The 17,038-nt window shown below is 41.2% G+C and overlaps 1 protein-coding gene across 1 annotated transcript in view; it reads left to right on the plus strand.

Moving 5' to 3' along the window:
* The window catches only part of fbn1 (fibrillin 1), a 71,154-nt gene that overhangs the window by 43,657 nt on the left and 10,459 nt on the right, over window positions 1-17,038 (plus strand). The window contains exons 34-53 of the mRNA XM_008276079.1: window positions 66-188; window positions 288-413; window positions 1,603-1,725; window positions 1,990-2,112; window positions 2,222-2,389; window positions 3,595-3,663; window positions 3,836-3,961; window positions 5,112-5,234; window positions 5,321-5,476; window positions 5,561-5,632; window positions 5,707-5,832; window positions 5,922-6,044; window positions 8,054-8,179; window positions 8,285-8,401; window positions 8,496-8,621; window positions 9,455-9,574; window positions 10,213-10,338; window positions 15,597-15,749; window positions 15,856-15,918; window positions 16,014-16,133. Coding sequence (XP_008274301.1) covers window positions 66-188; window positions 288-413; window positions 1,603-1,725; window positions 1,990-2,112; window positions 2,222-2,389; window positions 3,595-3,663; window positions 3,836-3,961; window positions 5,112-5,234; window positions 5,321-5,476; window positions 5,561-5,632; window positions 5,707-5,832; window positions 5,922-6,044; window positions 8,054-8,179; window positions 8,285-8,401; window positions 8,496-8,621; window positions 9,455-9,574; window positions 10,213-10,338; window positions 15,597-15,749; window positions 15,856-15,918; window positions 16,014-16,133 — 2,409 coding nt within the window. The remainder of the gene's footprint in view (window positions 1-65; window positions 189-287; window positions 414-1,602; window positions 1,726-1,989; window positions 2,113-2,221; window positions 2,390-3,594; window positions 3,664-3,835; window positions 3,962-5,111; window positions 5,235-5,320; window positions 5,477-5,560; window positions 5,633-5,706; window positions 5,833-5,921; window positions 6,045-8,053; window positions 8,180-8,284; window positions 8,402-8,495; window positions 8,622-9,454; window positions 9,575-10,212; window positions 10,339-15,596; window positions 15,750-15,855; window positions 15,919-16,013; window positions 16,134-17,038) is intronic.

The raw sequence follows: 17,038 nt of genomic DNA on the forward strand, positions 1-17,038 counted from the left end.
ATTGTGTTTTCTTCAACATTTGGCTGCGTATATGTAATCATTCTCTGACTTTTGTTGTGTTTCAGACCTGGATGAGTGTTCAAATGGGACACACATGTGCAGCAACAACGCCGACTGTCTCAACACCATGGGCTCGTATCGCTGCCTGTGTAAGGACGGGTTCTCTGGAGATGGATTCTACTGCTCAGGTCACACATGCAAAACCCAAATCTTAAGCCACATTTTATCTTTTTAAGACATACTTGAGTGCATTTTGTGTTTACAGATTTAGTGTGTGTGGTTTACAGACAGCGACGAGTGCGCGGAGAACGGTAACCTGTGTGAAAGCGGCCACTGCCTGAACCTGCCAGGAGGCTACCGCTGCGAATGTGACATGGGCTTCATCCCCACTTCTGACGGCAAGGCCTGCGAGGGTAAGACAACACAACCCCGCTGCTCCTGACTATCCTGGTTCCAGACCTCTGCATCGGTGCCCACATCCTAAACTTGTGTTGATGGATTCAGAAAGGGTCTGGTGTTTCTCTGGTGAAGAGTTGTTTGTTTTCCTGTTTGGAGAAAGAGACGAACCAAACACGTCAAACACGCCAGCCTTCAAACGGAACTTGTGAGATTGTATTTTGGACATGGGAAGTGCACACTGTGCTTAGAAGCAGTGTGGCTTTAGGTGTGAGAATATTTCTACAACAATAGAGGTTTTTCCTTGTTGATGTTTCACAGTTAAGAGGGATACATGCCTCTAAATTTTTCAGGAAAACAATAAAATGAATGGAAGAAACACTCCTACATGCACCATAGAAATACATGTCCAAAGATTATTTTCTGCCTAAAATGCAGTTTGTCATTGCAAAATGTGTGGTAATTTGTAAAAACTTCTGTACAGAGTAATAAAGACTACATAACTGAGTGGTGATAAAAGGCCCTTCTGTCTGCAGTCGAGGCTAGTTTCTAATATCCTACTAGGTGAAATGACGTGTCTTATTCTCAAGTCGTTGTTTGAAATGCATGAGCTGCACGTGTGCGTGCATGTTGTACATATTTGCCATATGTAGCAATCCCACAGCTAATACATAATTTAGAGACCTTTCTCTTTGGATGCAGTCAGAATAAAATATTAAGGTGATGTAAGGTTGCATGTCAACTGGAATAACTGCTCCCGCACACTCGCATACGAGCACATTTGTGATCGGTAGCAGATAAGTGTGATTCATGCTCCCGGTGATAAGGCCTCGCTGGATTCAATTGAACGAGCAGGCTGACCTCATTGTGCGGATGTGTCAAACATCCTGAAATAACCTGTCCAGTCCTCCCTGCCTCAGCTCAGGCTGGACTGGACAGTAATGACTTGTGCAGGGTTTAATGATGTGGAAGAGCACAATTTCATAACCTTGGCTGCGGCTCCGATAGTGTATGTGTGTGTGTGTGTGTGTCTGTCTGGATATGTCTGGGCACTTTTTTGCCCCAGAACTGTCATTCTGTAGCAGAGGTGAGCGGCCTTCACTTCCTATTGCTGGCTGCCAATTTTCCACCATGATCCCATGATCCACTAATCCCTCACAGCTGGGTCTCTCTCTTTCTCTTTCTCTTTCTCCGTCTCTTTTACAGACATAGACGAATGTACCTTTGCTGGCATCTGTGTCAATGGACGCTGCCGGAATATCCCAGGACTTTTTAGATGTGAATGTAACATTGGTTATGAACTGGACAGAAGTGGAGGCAACTGTACAGGTGAGACTAGTCGAATCCAGCCCGCCGTCCTTATTGATGCTCTGGTAATTCCCCAGTGAACTGAACTAATTTGCATCAAAGAAGTGGAGCAACAACAGAGAAGAAATTAACCCCATGAGAGTAAAAAAAAAAAAGAAAAAGCAAAAGTCACTGCACCTCTCTTAGCTGTTGTGGCAAATAATCACACATTGGCGAAAAATGCACATATGTTTTTGTACAGATGAAGACATTGTATCGATTGTTGCATTTTCCTTTCTTTCTCAGATATCAATGAATGTGCAGACCCAACAATCTGCATGAATGGAATGTGTGTCAATGTCCCTGGAAGCTACCACTGTAACTGCCCGCCAGACTTTGAACTCAACCCCACTCGTGTGGGCTGTGTAGGTGAGACTCAACAAGTTCTCACTGTGTGTTTGGTCAAAGCTTATTCCAAGGCAAAAGCTACACCTGTATGGCTGAATACCTGTATGTGTGTGTGTGTGTGTGTGTACAGACACTCGCTCTGGAAGCTGCTATCTGGAGGTCCGCTCCCGAGGAGATGCATCGGAGAGCTTGGACTGCTCCAACGAGATCGGAGTCGGTGTTTCCAAGGCATCGTGTTGCTGCTCGCTGGGCCAAGGCTGGGGAAATCCATGTGAATCATGCCCCTCTGTCAACTCAAGTGAGTCAACACATTGATGCTTGGACTTTGCATGCATGATGTCAGTTTATTTGATTTATTTTTTATTTTTTTGTTCGTCAGTTTAATTGCAAGGTTTGTGACTTCTAGCCAGAGATATACAGCTGAAACATGACTCCTGGCAGCCACAGTGAGACTGTACAGCAGGGAACTGGGAGTTTTATTACTGCATTGAAGGTGTTAATGTTTGTACCGCATCTCCTTTTCCAGCTTGTGTGCAAAGTGATACGACATGAAAAAGTAGGAGTGCGGGAGAAGTTGCATTTTTTTTTACTTGCTTTTATCAAAACAATACAATGTCTTGTAATTAATACTATGATTAAACTCCTTCTACTCTGCCCTGCCTTTTCTCACATTGAGACCAAAGTTTTACTGTCTTCTAGCCATAGCACTGTCCAGCATCACTGAAAGTGTGAGTTGCGGGAAACTCCAGTTAGTCATAAACTTTTAATAGCCAGGGAATTTCTGTTTTGAAAAACGCCAGAAAAATGCGTGTTTGAACGTCACTGTCTGGCAATGCAATTTAAAGGTTACTCTGTTGGTTCAATGACCATGTAGAATCCCACTATTAGTTGTTTTCTACCATGCGGTGCAGTCAATCAACCAGTCAGTCGGCACTTGCCCTGATTCCCTTGAAGTGGGTGAAAGTTTTCTCTGTGTCATATAACAGAAACATGAAAAATCATAACCATAACAGCAATATATAAATACACCAGTATAAATCAGACATGATACGCCTTCTCTTGTCATGCAATGACTCTGTGTTTTCTGTAATTGCTGGTGCTGGTAAAGATGAGACAGCTTTGTGAAACTTACTTGGAAATTGCCAACAGATGGTTCAAAACATTACAGGGAATGACTCATCCTTTTCAGCTCAAGGAAATGCTTGCTTCAATGACAAGAACCAAAACTTTTTCTTTTTCGCTTTGTAATTCTGAGTAGCTTGCAGTCATGTCCGGTCCACTGGGCTCTGTGGAGAACTCTCAGATCTGAGATGGCTGATCAGAAAAAGCACAACAGAGAGCAAAAAGAAAACAAATCGATGATCAGAAATGTCTTTTTTGCCCGATTGGGCGCCTGACCTAATTCAACATCTCACCATCAGACAACTATTACTGACAAACCCTGCAACAAAACAATCTTGTTTGTGTGTTGAGTGTGATGTGGTGCTGTGTTTTGCATTACAGCTGAGTACAAGACTTTGTGTCCTGGAGGAGAAGGCTTCAGACCAAATCCCATCACTGTCATCTTGGAAGGTCAGACAGCGACTTGCTATTATGTGTTTTGGATGAGGTTGCTGCTGCGCAGAGTTTCACGCAGATAACAGACACACACTGACCCACAAAGCCACTGAATGTTTTCTTTCTTTCTTTCTTTCTTTCTTTCTTTCTTTCTTTCTTTCTTTCTTTCTTTCTTTCTTTCAATCAGACATCAATGAGTGTCAGGAGCTGCCAGGCTTGTGCCAGGGAGGACAATGCATCAACACCTTCGGCAGTTTCCAGTGTGAATGCCCAAGAGGCTTTGCCCTCAACACGGAAACCAGAGTGTGTGAAGGTATTACACACACTCATGTATTTCACACAAACACACAGGTGACCCATCCCTCTCGAACTCTTTGCCCCAGGACATTTCGGCGAAAGGGAAATTGAGTCCAGTCCTTCGTTCAGTATCACATGCAGAAAGGGGAAGAAGCACAGAGAGCAAAAAGACAAAGAAATATTGGAGCCTGTTGTCCCGTGGACGACACTGCAGCTCATTCTAGCTCAATATGTGTCTGCTCTAGTTCCCGTCTAACCCAGCAAAGCTCGCTCAGGATGATGAGACAGCTGAGCGCCTAACTGTGTCCAGAGGAGCGAGGCTCTGATGTGGTCGGCCCTCTCCTCAGGGAAGTACACCGAGTCCCCTGTAGACAGGCCAGAGATGACTGAGGGAGGGGACGAACGGAGGAATAAAAGATAGAAGGGGGGGGGAAGAAAAATGAGAAGGGTGTTTATAAAAGAGGAACAGAGAGGAGAGGAGAGGGCTGAGGGTTGGACAATGACATGTGGCTGGTGGCATTTTAATTAGCGTGTGTTTGTTGGCCAGAAGAACAAAAGCGGGTGTCTGCTCTGTACAGTCCAGGACTGCACATTTACTCTGTCTCTAGTCAGTCAGCTGCACAGTTTGTGCTATTTTGCAGTAATGTTGGTAGAAAAATGACTTCAACTATAGAAATATGTTAGAAATACCAAAAAGTATGAATGGAAGAGGTATTAAAAGCAAGTTCTACCCTGTATCGTCTTGTAGTTATGGCAGCAGTAATTAAGATGATGATAAATTTGGGAATTATTGTACACTTAGCCACAGACACTTTATATACAAATGAGCCCCAAGAAAGAATAGTGCGGCAAATACATGTGACTCGGGTGAAAGCTGCACGTTGATATTGAATTTAGTGGTGAATGAAGTCATGAAATGACAAAAACAGGACAGTTGAAGGGAAGGGCATGGATCATAATATTTTGCATGTAGACCTTTCTCTAGTTTTTCCACATAGGACATTTTCCTCTGGCTGTATCCCTTATTGCAATCAGTGCAGCTTCCTTTAGATTACAGATGCCATTTTATGCTGTAAAGAAGAAAGTAGGCTGTAAGGAAGGCACCCTAACTTACATCCATGCATCAAAACAGTGACTCATATTTTTCCATGCTTCTCTGTGTGCAGATGTCAACGAGTGCGAGCGACCGGGTATCTGTGGCCCAGGTCAGTGCTACAACACCATCGGGAACTACACCTGCATCTGCCCTGTGGACTACATGCAGGTCAACGGAGGGAACAACTGCATGGGTACGTCTGCAAACCGCACTTTTCTTGACTTGCGATGATACTCTAGTGGTTAACTTTCCCTGCCTTTCCTCTTAACACACACACAGACATGAGGAAGAGCTACTGCTACAGGAACTTTTACTCCAATGGGACATGTGATGGCGAGCTGACCTTCAACATGACCAAAAAGATGTGCTGCTGCTCCTACAACATCGGCATTGCGTGGAATAAACCCTGTGAACAGTGTCCTATGCCTACCACTGGTGAGGTCTCATGCATAGGCGAGCACATGTTTCTGCAGGAACTAAAAGTGAGCTTTCATAAACTCATGTCTTGTGCACCCTCAGATGAGTTTGCGGTCCTTTGCGGCAGTGAGAGACCAGGATATTACATCGACATCACCACTGGACGCGTCATTGGTAGGATTTTCTCATTTAAAGGTTATATGATGAAAAGGAATGTTGTTCTTGACTTTGTCTCTTCTTCGTGATAGACATCGATGAGTGCAGAGAAATCCCAGGAGTGTGTGAAAACGGAGTGTGCATCAACATGATCGGCAGCTTCAGGTGCGAGTGTCCCATTGGCTTCATCTACAACGACAAGCTGCTGATCTGTGAAGGTGAAGGCCTGCACTCCTCTGAGCTTCTGGTGTAAATCCTTCCTGCGTCAAACACTGTCTTTGAACACTTCTGTCAATCTTGTTGTTAGATATTGATGAGTGCCAGAACGGACCGGTGTGCCAGCAGAATGCAGCCTGTCTGAATATGCCCGGAAGCTACCGCTGCGAGTGTAAACCTGGATATCGCTTCACCCCCACTGGACAATGTCAAGGTGAGGCTGTGTGAGTGATCAGTTGTGACTTTTTAAAGAGGCGAAAGATGAAAAGTGGTGAGAGTTTGTTCAGCCTGCAGCAGTTCCGTCAGCTCCTATTATGACGTTAGTGGAGATTATACAGAATTGGTGGAAACACGGAGCAGGATTAGAGACAAGATGGGAAGAAGCAGCCAAAAAAACTGCTGTCTTCCATGAGAACGACGCCGTCTCCTCCGGTCTTTTCTCCTTGAGCTATTGTATCAAACTCAGTTATGTGAAACTCTTTGAACTGCACATTTTTTTGCCAGTTATATGCCAAAGATAAAGCACCAGAGGCAGCGCGGTGACAGCGGGGCTGAGGAAGAATTCTTCATGGTGGGCTTGTTATTAAGGAGGAGAGAATGTGAAGCATGTGTTGAGCTGTTGAACATGTGCTGCAGCATATCTGAAACATGTTGCTGTCAGTCTGGAGAGTCCTAGCAGATAAGCAAATGTTAAATCAACATCCTGTTTTGCTTCCTGCTTTTCATGCAAGTCCTAACGTCAAAACATGCTCAGCCTCCACTGAGAGAAAACTGAAACCGTGGCAGCTGGAGATAATAATGATTTATAATAATGACATGTTTTTTCCTTTAATTAAATAATAATGATGCTACACTGGTTTCCTATGAAGCAATAAAACTATATTATTAGTGATTGTGGCTCATGACAAATAGCTAAGTAGTAATTAAAGCCACATTCGACTCTTATTTTAATTGTGTTAGTTTTTTCACATTTACTGCTTGTAGATGGCAGACTTGACTTCAGAATTTATACATTATGATGTGAGAGGTTTATATACAGCCAACTATGAGTCAGTTACACTTAAAGCTTGAGTAGGCAGAAATTAGTTCTTTTGGGGAGGATTTTCTTTGCAGTCTAGGCGGGTGTTGCCACTGCTGGATTCGAGTCAAAGATTTACTGCAATTGAATTAGGCTTTTCAACATCTGAAGAGACATGCATGCATTTTTACATTAGGGCAGCCAGTAGGAACAGTCCCCTCTCTTTGAAAAAAGCAGTTGATCAAAGTCTAGATTTTCTAAAGCCTAAAACCAGAGACAAGGAGAAGTCTAGTGTCCTCTCAGTCTCCAATTACAATATGCTGAAAGTTGCTTTTTATGGCCAGTGATGCCAAAAATTTACTGCCTACTCCACCTTTAGTAAAACACCTCTTTGACTACATGCTGACAAATAGATTTTGCAATGATTAATGGCTGACTAGAGGTGTTTATGTAGCCAGTAGTAGTACATTGATGTCTCCGTAATGAGGAGTCTAGTCTTCATCTGGCTTAAAGTGACGATTAGAAGCAAAATTAAGTACTGGCAATGTAATTCGATCCAAAATGTGTGTTCACATCTGTAGATTTTGGAATATATACAGAGCTGAGCTGGTTTGATTTTGATTAATATATAACAAATATAACTTAACAGACAGAACTAATAAATAAAAATAGGGGGAGAGACGCAAGATAATTTGAGTCAAGTTAGTTTGATTTATAAAGCACATTTTAAAATGGCAAGAGGTCAAGCAGAGTGCAGCATAATTGAAACAACAACCCATAACAGGCAGTAAAATGCAATTACTAGAAAACAAATTTGGATTAAAACACAATAAATTATAGAAAAATTAAGAACAATTATCGGAATGTCAAACTCTACTTGGACTGAGTTTTGAAGAGAAGCGATGAGTCTTTAGCTGTGACTTCAAAATTTAGAAGACGTGAGCAGTTCTTACACGAAAAGGTAAACTGTTGCAGAGATTAGGAGCAGCCACTGCGAAGGCTCGACCGCCGCTAGTTTTGGTGCAAGATCTTGGAGCATCGAAGAGCATCTGAATGATGGGCCTCAGTGCTTTAGCTGTGGAGTGAAGGTTTGATTAATACAGTATTTATTAATAACACAGTCGAGATAGTAAGGACAGTGACTACAGATGACAGATCTTTTTAAAAAAACCATCCGTCTAATTACATTATCTTCTTTTTTGCAGACCGTAATGAATGCCTAGAGACTCCTGCCGTGTGTAATCCTGGTCAGTGCATTGACACGTTGGGGAGCTATCGCTGCATCTGCCCCAACGGCTACAAAACAACCCGGGACGAGTCGATGTGTGTCGGTATGTGCTGGGTGCCATCACTTCTCGCTTGGTTTTACACGTGGCCTCAACAGGGTGAGAAATGTGAAATAGTATCTGAGGTGTAACTCTGCTTTCTGGTTCCAGATGTGGACGAGTGCGAGAGGCAACCCTGCGGCAACGGGACCTGTAAGAACACAGTGGGCTCCTACAACTGCCTCTGTTACCCTGGCTTCCAGAACTCACACAACGGCGACTGCATAGGTGTGTGAATCTGCGGATGTGAGATTGTGGGGGGGGGGGAGCAAGACAGCTGTAACCTTTATTTGATGCATTGTGGCGTTTGTGTGTTGGTCAGATGTCGACGAGTGTTCGACGCAGAGGGGTTTGTGTCGAAATGGCCAGTGTGTGAACACGGTGGGCACGTTCCTCTGTGTTTGCCACGACGGCTACGAGCTCACGTTAGACGGCAGACTGTGTGCAGGTGAGGCACCACCATTTTCATTGTTTATATTCATCTGAATGGAATATGCGTGTGTTTTACACATGGCATGACATCACCCCAATCCTGACTTCCCTCCACTAGCTCCCTGTCCTTTTAAGAATTGAATTTAAGATTGTAATGATCACTTTTAGAGCTATATATCAAAACACTGACCCCATATGAGCCTGTTCATAGCGTCGGTCCTGGGGTCCTTCTGACTGTTCCAAAGTCGAGATTTAATTCTAAAGGTGACCGAGCATTTGCCATCAGGACCCCTCGACTTTGTAGCAACCTGCCTGAGGACGTAAAGTTGCAGAATCAGTGTCTTCTTTTAATGATGCATCTCAAAACCCATTTTTATAGACTTGCTTTTATGTAATGTTGTCTGTTTTGTGTATTTTACTCCATTTTACAATTTTTTACCTATTCATTTTTTTTGATTTGTTATTATTATTATTGTTGTTGCTATTATTTTATTTTTATTTTTTATACTTGATTTTATGGTTTTACCCTATATTTTCTATTATTTTCTATGTTTTTATTATTCTTTAATTTATTACTGGCATATTTGGTGCTTTTATTATTTATTCGTATCCATTTCAGATTTTTTTGTACTGATTTATTTTCTAAATCTTTTAAATCTTTTTTTTTTTTTTGCTGGTCTGGTCTTGTTCTTTCTGTTTGCCTGACCTGGCCTTTTGTTTTTCAATGAGTATCCTGCTTTTTTTGGCTTTTCTGTAAACTCTGTTTTAAAAGGTGCCTTGTATCTTCAATAATAATAGTAATTGTTTTTATTATATAGCATATCCCTTGCTTTTGTCCCGTTTCCTCAGATATTAATGAATGTGCAGTGAATCCAGGCACATGCGGTGCAGGAACTTGTCTGAATCTGGACGGCTCTTACAGGTGTATCTGCCCGCCTGGCTACTACCTCCATGAGGAAACCTGCGAAGGTATGGCGGCCTGAGGCCAGTTCTTACTGCATCATGGTCAATAAACATAATCCAAAACTTGAAAAATGAAAACAGAATTTCTGAAGTAATGAAATATCTGCACGCAGGGATGAAATCTCACCACAGGCAACGCTTACATCCAGCACACAACGTTACATGCACAAATCACAGCTTAGCCCAGCTCTGCTGAGGTGTACAAGAGGAGATCGAGCTTTGTCGCCAACTCCTTCTATTCACACACGCCCCTCTTCTTCCCTTTCACACTTGGGAGTGGGCTCGAGCCAAAACACTTGGATTGTTTATCCAGTGGGGCTGATGAAGAGATATTCGGCAGACTTCAACACATTCCTTCTTTGTGTCTTTTCCTGGAAGCAGGGACGAACTGCAACAAATTCTCAACATCAGCAGCAGCAGCAGCTGGTCATTGTGAATAATGAACACGTGACATTGAGGCTATTCCAGATGCCTTTATCCAAATATCCGTCAGTGAGGTTACATTCTGTTTTATCACGTTTGGATAGGCAGTGAGACAGTGGTAAGACTTCATCCATGCAGCTATAGTGGAAGTTCAAGGGTTTTAATGGATTTGATTTGTCAATTCAATGAGGTTCTTGATGTTGTTCCTTTTTGTTTGTCAGACATTGATGAGTGCTCCCAGTCGCCTGAGCTCTGCACATTTGGAACCTGCTCCAACACGGAAGGAAGCTTCACCTGCTTGTGCCCTGAAGGCTTCCAGATCTCTGCCTCCGGACGCAGATGTTTAGGTAATTTTGAGTTGGCAAGGGGGAGCTTGAGAAAGACGAAGGAAAGAAACTATGAAAGTATCTTTACATCAGCTTTACAGTGCAAAGTGAGCACTGGTGGAGACGAAGCAGCAGTCGGTGGTGTTCGACTTTTCCTGCTTTTTCATGATAGCACACTGTGTTCCAGCTGGTTCTGCTGCTGCTGCCTCAACAAGGCCAAGGGTGGCTCTGAACAGATCACTTTTCCATTTCCTCACTTGTGTGTGTGTGTTTATGTACATATGTGTGTTTTTGGGGTTGGGTGGGGGCGCGCTGAGCCCTCTGTTAGGGAGTTCCCTCTGCAAACACTGAAGTGATGACATCATCAGTTCAGTGAGGCAGCTTACAGTTTGCATTTCACTTTTCGGTCCAGAAGTGCTCGACTGAAGGTTGGGGGATAAACGGGAGGAGCTGGGTGGAGAGTGAGCAACCCTGGCAGAAAAGGAGGTCAAGGTTTCCTGACAAGGACAAAGCCTGTCCTGAGAAAACACTTGTTTTCGTTAAACACGATGACAGACAGTGAAGACAATCACGTTGACACCAGTGATGAAAATCTATTGTGTCCACTTGCTCTATCAATAGTTTACGTATTTTTATTTAAACCTTTGAACTCAGAGCAGTTCCTTGGTGTATTTTTTTACTCCAGTCACATTTTTACTCACTGTGGGCTCATTTTTCAATTCAATATAAAGTCCTGCACCGTCATGGAAACAGCACAACCATGACTAGAAGTAGAGAGAACTCAAAAATGTGTTCTGTGCAGTTTAACCAAGTTATAATGTAAATAACAGAAAATGAACAAACACAAATTGAGATTATTTGATCACAAAAATGAACCAACATGTGCACCCAGTGAACCAAGGTGTTACCAATACTGGGAAAACAATGATGTCCTCACATACTACAGATGGGTTTTTTTTTGTTTGTTTTTTTTTCACTATTTTACTACTTATATGTATTTCCATAATTGTATCCTATCTGGTCTGTGTAAACACAGCCTGCAGTGCATCCTACTTCAGCAACAAAAGCCCCATTTTTTTGTCATATAATCATTGATTACAGCTGAGTTTCTAATGGCTTGCCGGTTATGCAGAGGAGTGCAGAATGTTTTATTTTTTACAGAATCCAATTAATGTGAAAGTTTTATTTTTTCCCCATTTTTAAATGGGACATTTAGAATGAAGGGATTTTGATTAAATATTTTGATTTTAAGTGTTTTTCCCAGTGCTTGTTGAAGGTGAATATTTCAAAGACTGCTGGCAATTTAAATCCAACAATTCTTTCTGTTTCTTGTTTAGATAAATAGTGGAATTTAAAAAAATTTTTTTTTAAAAAAATTTTTTTTTAAGACAACATGCCTTCAAATCAGTATCTGGGTTTTGGAGTTTGAGGGCTAAATAAATATAATTTCTAATCCAATACTAATGCTTTTCTATTAACATAAAGGAGATAAATTGTTATTGTAGTTATACAGGTTTAAATATAATAGTATACATGTAGTAATTATATATGCTAGCCACTGTTCTTCTCATACACCACTGTGTCAGAATATATTTTGGGGTTTTACATAAATGCTACACTAAAGAAAAAATGTATAGCTTTTGTTGAACAGTCATCACTTTTACAACAAGTGATGATTACTGCATAATAATAAATCCACAAACAGAGCTGCAGAAGCACAACTAGACAACAATAGTCAGTACACATATTCATCCAGTTATAAAGCAGTTTCAAAGGTTTTCTGAACAGTTTATGAATTCATGTTTTCATTTGCAAGAGAATCGATGCATTATTTCTGCTTTAAAATGTTAGTATAATGTAGATCTACATACACTTCATGCACACACACAGTCGATCTCTGTGAAGAAGTCAGTTCATGAGGAATGATAGACGGCAACATCTTTTCTTTTGTGACAAAAGAGAAAAACATGTTCAAAAGTCAAATTTGGCTATAAAAACATAATAAACGACAGGACATACGCAATCCAGTTATTACTGAAATTAGATAGTAGAGGAACATGGTGGGGGAAAGAGATGGATGACATGCAGCATCAGGCCTTGGCTGGATCCGTACTTTGGATTTTGCAGTGACAGTATATGATATGTGTCTTAACCACTTGGCCGCTAGGACTCCAATTAATGATATGTTTTAAATTATAATGCTGTAGTGGTTTTGCAAATTAGCATAATCGTGACCATTAAATATCTGTCACCACACTCAGCCCCCCTCATATTTGAGTCACCACTGTCAGCGTTCATTTATTTCAAAGCTTAATTTTCAAATTTATTAGCCTTTTATGGTGTTTTTCAGTATTAAATTTTGTCTCCGATTTTAAAAAAAAAACAAAAAACAAAACACCCTGCAAAGTAGCATTTTTGGTGAGCATATCAAAAAAATAACATTTTTTGCATCATATATTTCAGTGTAGAGACTGAAACATCAGAATGACAAATGCAGATGGCGATGCGCACACGCTCACACCAAGCTCGCAGGACGGCTGTGCGTGAGGCACCATCAATCTCTTTTGCAGAAAGGCTGACAAATCAGTTTCATGGCGGAAAGTAACATGACACTCTTTGACATTCTCCTCGCGGACCAGGTGTTCATGTATGTGATCTTTGCCTTTGAGCCAGGTGTGTGTGCGTGTGTGTGTGTTTGTGTGATCTATGGCGGTCGGAGAGCTTATTTGTGTTGAGTTCACTGAAGGCCAGTGCTAGCAGGAGAACATGGCCATATGCTTCTCATTACGAGTAAGTGCCTTCCTGGTGCTGGAGGAACAAGACAAGCACAGATCACTGAGTAGGAACAATTAGCCAGGCTTGTTCCTCACTTCAAATACTTCAACACAAAATAAGAAAATGATTTAAAAGAAAAATGCTTCTTAATACCTATTGTAGTTTGGGTCAGTTTACTGTACCTGCCAAGGAGTATGACACTGCTGTAGGCAGAAGTACTACGTTGGACCCAGTTTTACAATAGAGTCCTTGTTTGCCACAGAACCATTAATTCTGACACTGAACAAGAGTGTGGCAGCTAAAGATTTCCTTTCAGTTTGCTAACATCCTTTAATATGGTACGCTTCACATAGAACTAAATACATTAGTCATCATTTCTTAATATGAAGATAAATATAGATATTATTTAAGCCTCCAAACCTTCAGCAGCTTTGAAACGCAAGTTTAAATAATCTCCAAAATTACACCAATTATCAGAGCCAGAAATTGTAAAAATAGAACAAATCCTTGGGTTTTAAGCTTTCCAGCAGTCTTGAAAGGCATGTTGTCATTAGCAAAATCATATAAACGACACCATTTTTCAGACAGAAACTGTCAAAACAAAGAATCACCAGATATTGAACATTCTGACGGTCCTTGAACTATTCACCTGTGACGAGCTCTAAGCTTAAAATTGTGATAATTTAATCAAAATCACTGTATTCTACATGTCTCATTTAAGAAATCTTTAAAAATAAACTCTTTTCACTCACTGGATTCTGTAGAAATCAAAAACATTCTGCACTCCTTTGCGCAATTGTGGAGCTCTTCAGTGATTCAGCTGTGATAATTCAGGGACTTTTCAACTCAACTGCAGGAACAAATTAAAATTGTAAGGGGTAAAATATTGAGTCACCTTATTTCCCTTTTATATTGGTAACACCTGTTGGCACTTGGAAAACAGAGGAATGTTGTACTAAAGACATTTTTTTTAGTTCCCTTTACTTTTAGCTATGTTTGTGCTGTTTCCAGAGAGGCGGAGTCAAAATTGAGCCCACGATAGGTACCAAATATGACAGGAGCACAAAGCATCCAGAAAACACTTGGGTTATTGACAGTTAACAGGATATAAATGCCCTTAGAAACATCTCAAACTAAACACCCCATGCTATGTCTGACTTCTTTGAGGTTATTAATACTTTTAAGTTCATTCGGGTTATAAAAGAACTTCCAGTGTCACAGTATTCAAAACCTCCTGATTTAAGAAGATTATCAGGCCAGTTAATGTGAGAAATGGACTTACCAGGGTACAAACATTCACTTGTCCACAAGGAATAGTTTACCAAGTTGCAGTTTTACAGGTAGCTAGGTGCCAACAAAATTTAAACCCTTGTTTAAGTAGATTACACTAAGAAAGTGTAATTTGTGTTAATTGTGTTATTTAGCCAACTTTGATTGTGCTGAGGGCTGTAAGGTGGAACGGTGGTTAGCATCGTTGCCTCGCAGCAAGCAGGTTGCCGGTTCACGTCCCGTTGAGGACACCCAGGATCTTTCTGCGTGGAGTTTGCATGTTCTCCCCGTGCAGCGTGGGTTCTCTCCGGGTTCTCCGGCTTCCTCCCACAAGGTCCAAAAACATGTTGAGGTTAATTGGTGATTCTAAATTGTCTGTAGGTGTGAATGTGAGTGTGCTTGATTGTCTGTCTCTAAGTGTAGCCCTGTGATAGACTGGTGACCTGTCCAGGGTGTCCCCTGCCTTCGCCCTGAGTCGGCTGGGATAGACTCCAGCCCCCCCACAACCTTCATGAGGATTAAGCGATGTATAGATAATGGATGGATGGATGATTGTGCTAATAAGCAATTTTCCTTCTCCCCTGTTTACTTTATGTTAAACCAAGCTGTTGTGTCACCTTTAAGCATAAACATCCTATGAATTGGCAAAGAATAAACAGCCAGAACCAATCAACCATAAGTTTAGCTTTGCTGAACTCAAAACTATTAATACTGTCAAAGTGCAAGTAATATGAAGGATTACTGAGTGCATGCACCTGTTCCAGTGGCTTGAACTGGTGATTTACATTCTTTCTTCTTCTTCTTGTTTTATTTTTTTTAAATTTTAGGACTCCTTGTTCTATCCCATTCTAACATCCAGTTTGAGTCAGAGATGTTCCCAGAGATGTAAATAGAGGCAAGAAGACACTCAATGAAGGTGTTTTCAGAAACAGTTTAAGTTCACAACCTCAGTTTTTGTTGGGCAAAACAAAGATGAAGGAGCCATTTTTAAGTCTTGGTAAAACAATTCTTAGTATTTTCTGAAGTTTTACAAGTCAAACAATAAATGAACTAATCAAGTCACCAGATTAGTCAAGAATGAAAGTAGGAGTTGGAGTTAGCTCCAATACATTACAGTGGTACAGTGTTGCCTCTGTGCTAATGACTGAATGATGTAGCAGCCACAGAGAGAAAATGTTTTATGATCCACTTCTTTTATTATTCTTCACTAAATTTGTATGTGTGCTAACCTTTAGATATCCGAGTGAACTACTGCTACACCAAGTTTGAAAATGGCCGATGCCTGGCTCCGAAGCCTCAGAACACTTCGAAGGAAACCTGCTGCTGCACTGGGATGCCTGGTCAGGGCTGGGGAGACCCCTGTGAAATCTGCCCCAGCAAAGGAGAGGGTGTGTATTCTTCCCATCACAAAACACATACATGCAGATTATTATGTGCGTGCGAGCACAATTATTTATATTACTCAATGGTTTTTCTGACTTTTCACATCACCAGAGGCGTATCCTCTTCTCTGCCCTAATGTGGGGTATCAACGAGGGCCAGACGACCATCCAAAAGGTATGTATGTCATTAGCGCAGAATCTTCACTGTCTTGTGTCTCTGTTGTAGCTGTGGCATGTAATTTCACTTGGTGTTGATATTTTTGCTTGTAGATGTTGACGAGTGTCTCAATGACCCTTGCGTCAACGGCCAGTGCATCAACACAGACGGCTCTTTCCGCTGTGAGTGTCCGATGGGATACCACCTGGACATTAGTGGAGTCAGATGTGAAGGTCAGTTCATCCTCCTCTTTGTCTCAGTTATACTCCCTCACTGTTTAATTCAGTTTAATTTGCTTTTGTTTATATAGTACACATTCATAGCAGGAGTTAAATCAACAACCACAGATGGATTTTAAGGTTGTTGAAGATCACAAACAAATGTCTTCTGATGCATTAATGTCCAATGTTTCATTGACCCATCCATCCACCCTGACATTCTCTCTACACCTTTGCCCTTTGATAAATACTATTTGTAATCTCAGAGCTCTGTCATGAACCTACATACTTAAACCTATATACTGTTGAAAGGTTAATATTTTTTTCACAATTTAATTATAAAAGGGAAACTTTCATATATTGGAGATTCACTATGCAAAAAGTGAAATGTTTCAAGCTTTTTTAAAAAATTTAATTTCATTTTAATTATGGCTTATAGCTGATTAAAACCCAGTTTCCTAAATTATAAGATGCATTTTTTAAAAAAGGGATTTACAATGAAGAAATGTCTAACTTCTGAAAAAATATGTCCATTTCTACACTCAACATTTGGTTGGGGCTCTGCTACCATGAATTAGTGCATCAACGGGGCTTGGCATGGAGGCGATCAGCCTGTGGCACTGCTCAGGTGTGACTGAAGCCCAGGTTGCTTTGATGTCTGTAATTTTAGGATGACTGTTTCTCATCTTCCTCTTGACAATAATCCATGTGGAGTGTTACGGAGTTCAGGTCAGGTGAGTTATCTGGCCAATCAAGCACAGTAATGTCAGCAAACCATTTGGTAGAAGTTTTGGCTCTGAGGGCAGGTGCTATGTCCTGCTGGAAAAGGAAATCGGCATTTCCATAAAGCTTGTCAGCAGATGGAAGCATAAGGGGTGTTCTAAAATCACCTGGTAGACACTGTGTTGACTTTGGACTTA

This window comes from Stegastes partitus, unplaced genomic scaffold (assembly GCF_000690725.1).
Source record: "Stegastes partitus isolate 25-593 unplaced genomic scaffold, Stegastes_partitus-1.0.2 Scaffold64, whole genome shotgun sequence".
NCBI lineage: Eukaryota > Metazoa > Chordata > Actinopteri > Pomacentridae > Stegastes > Stegastes partitus.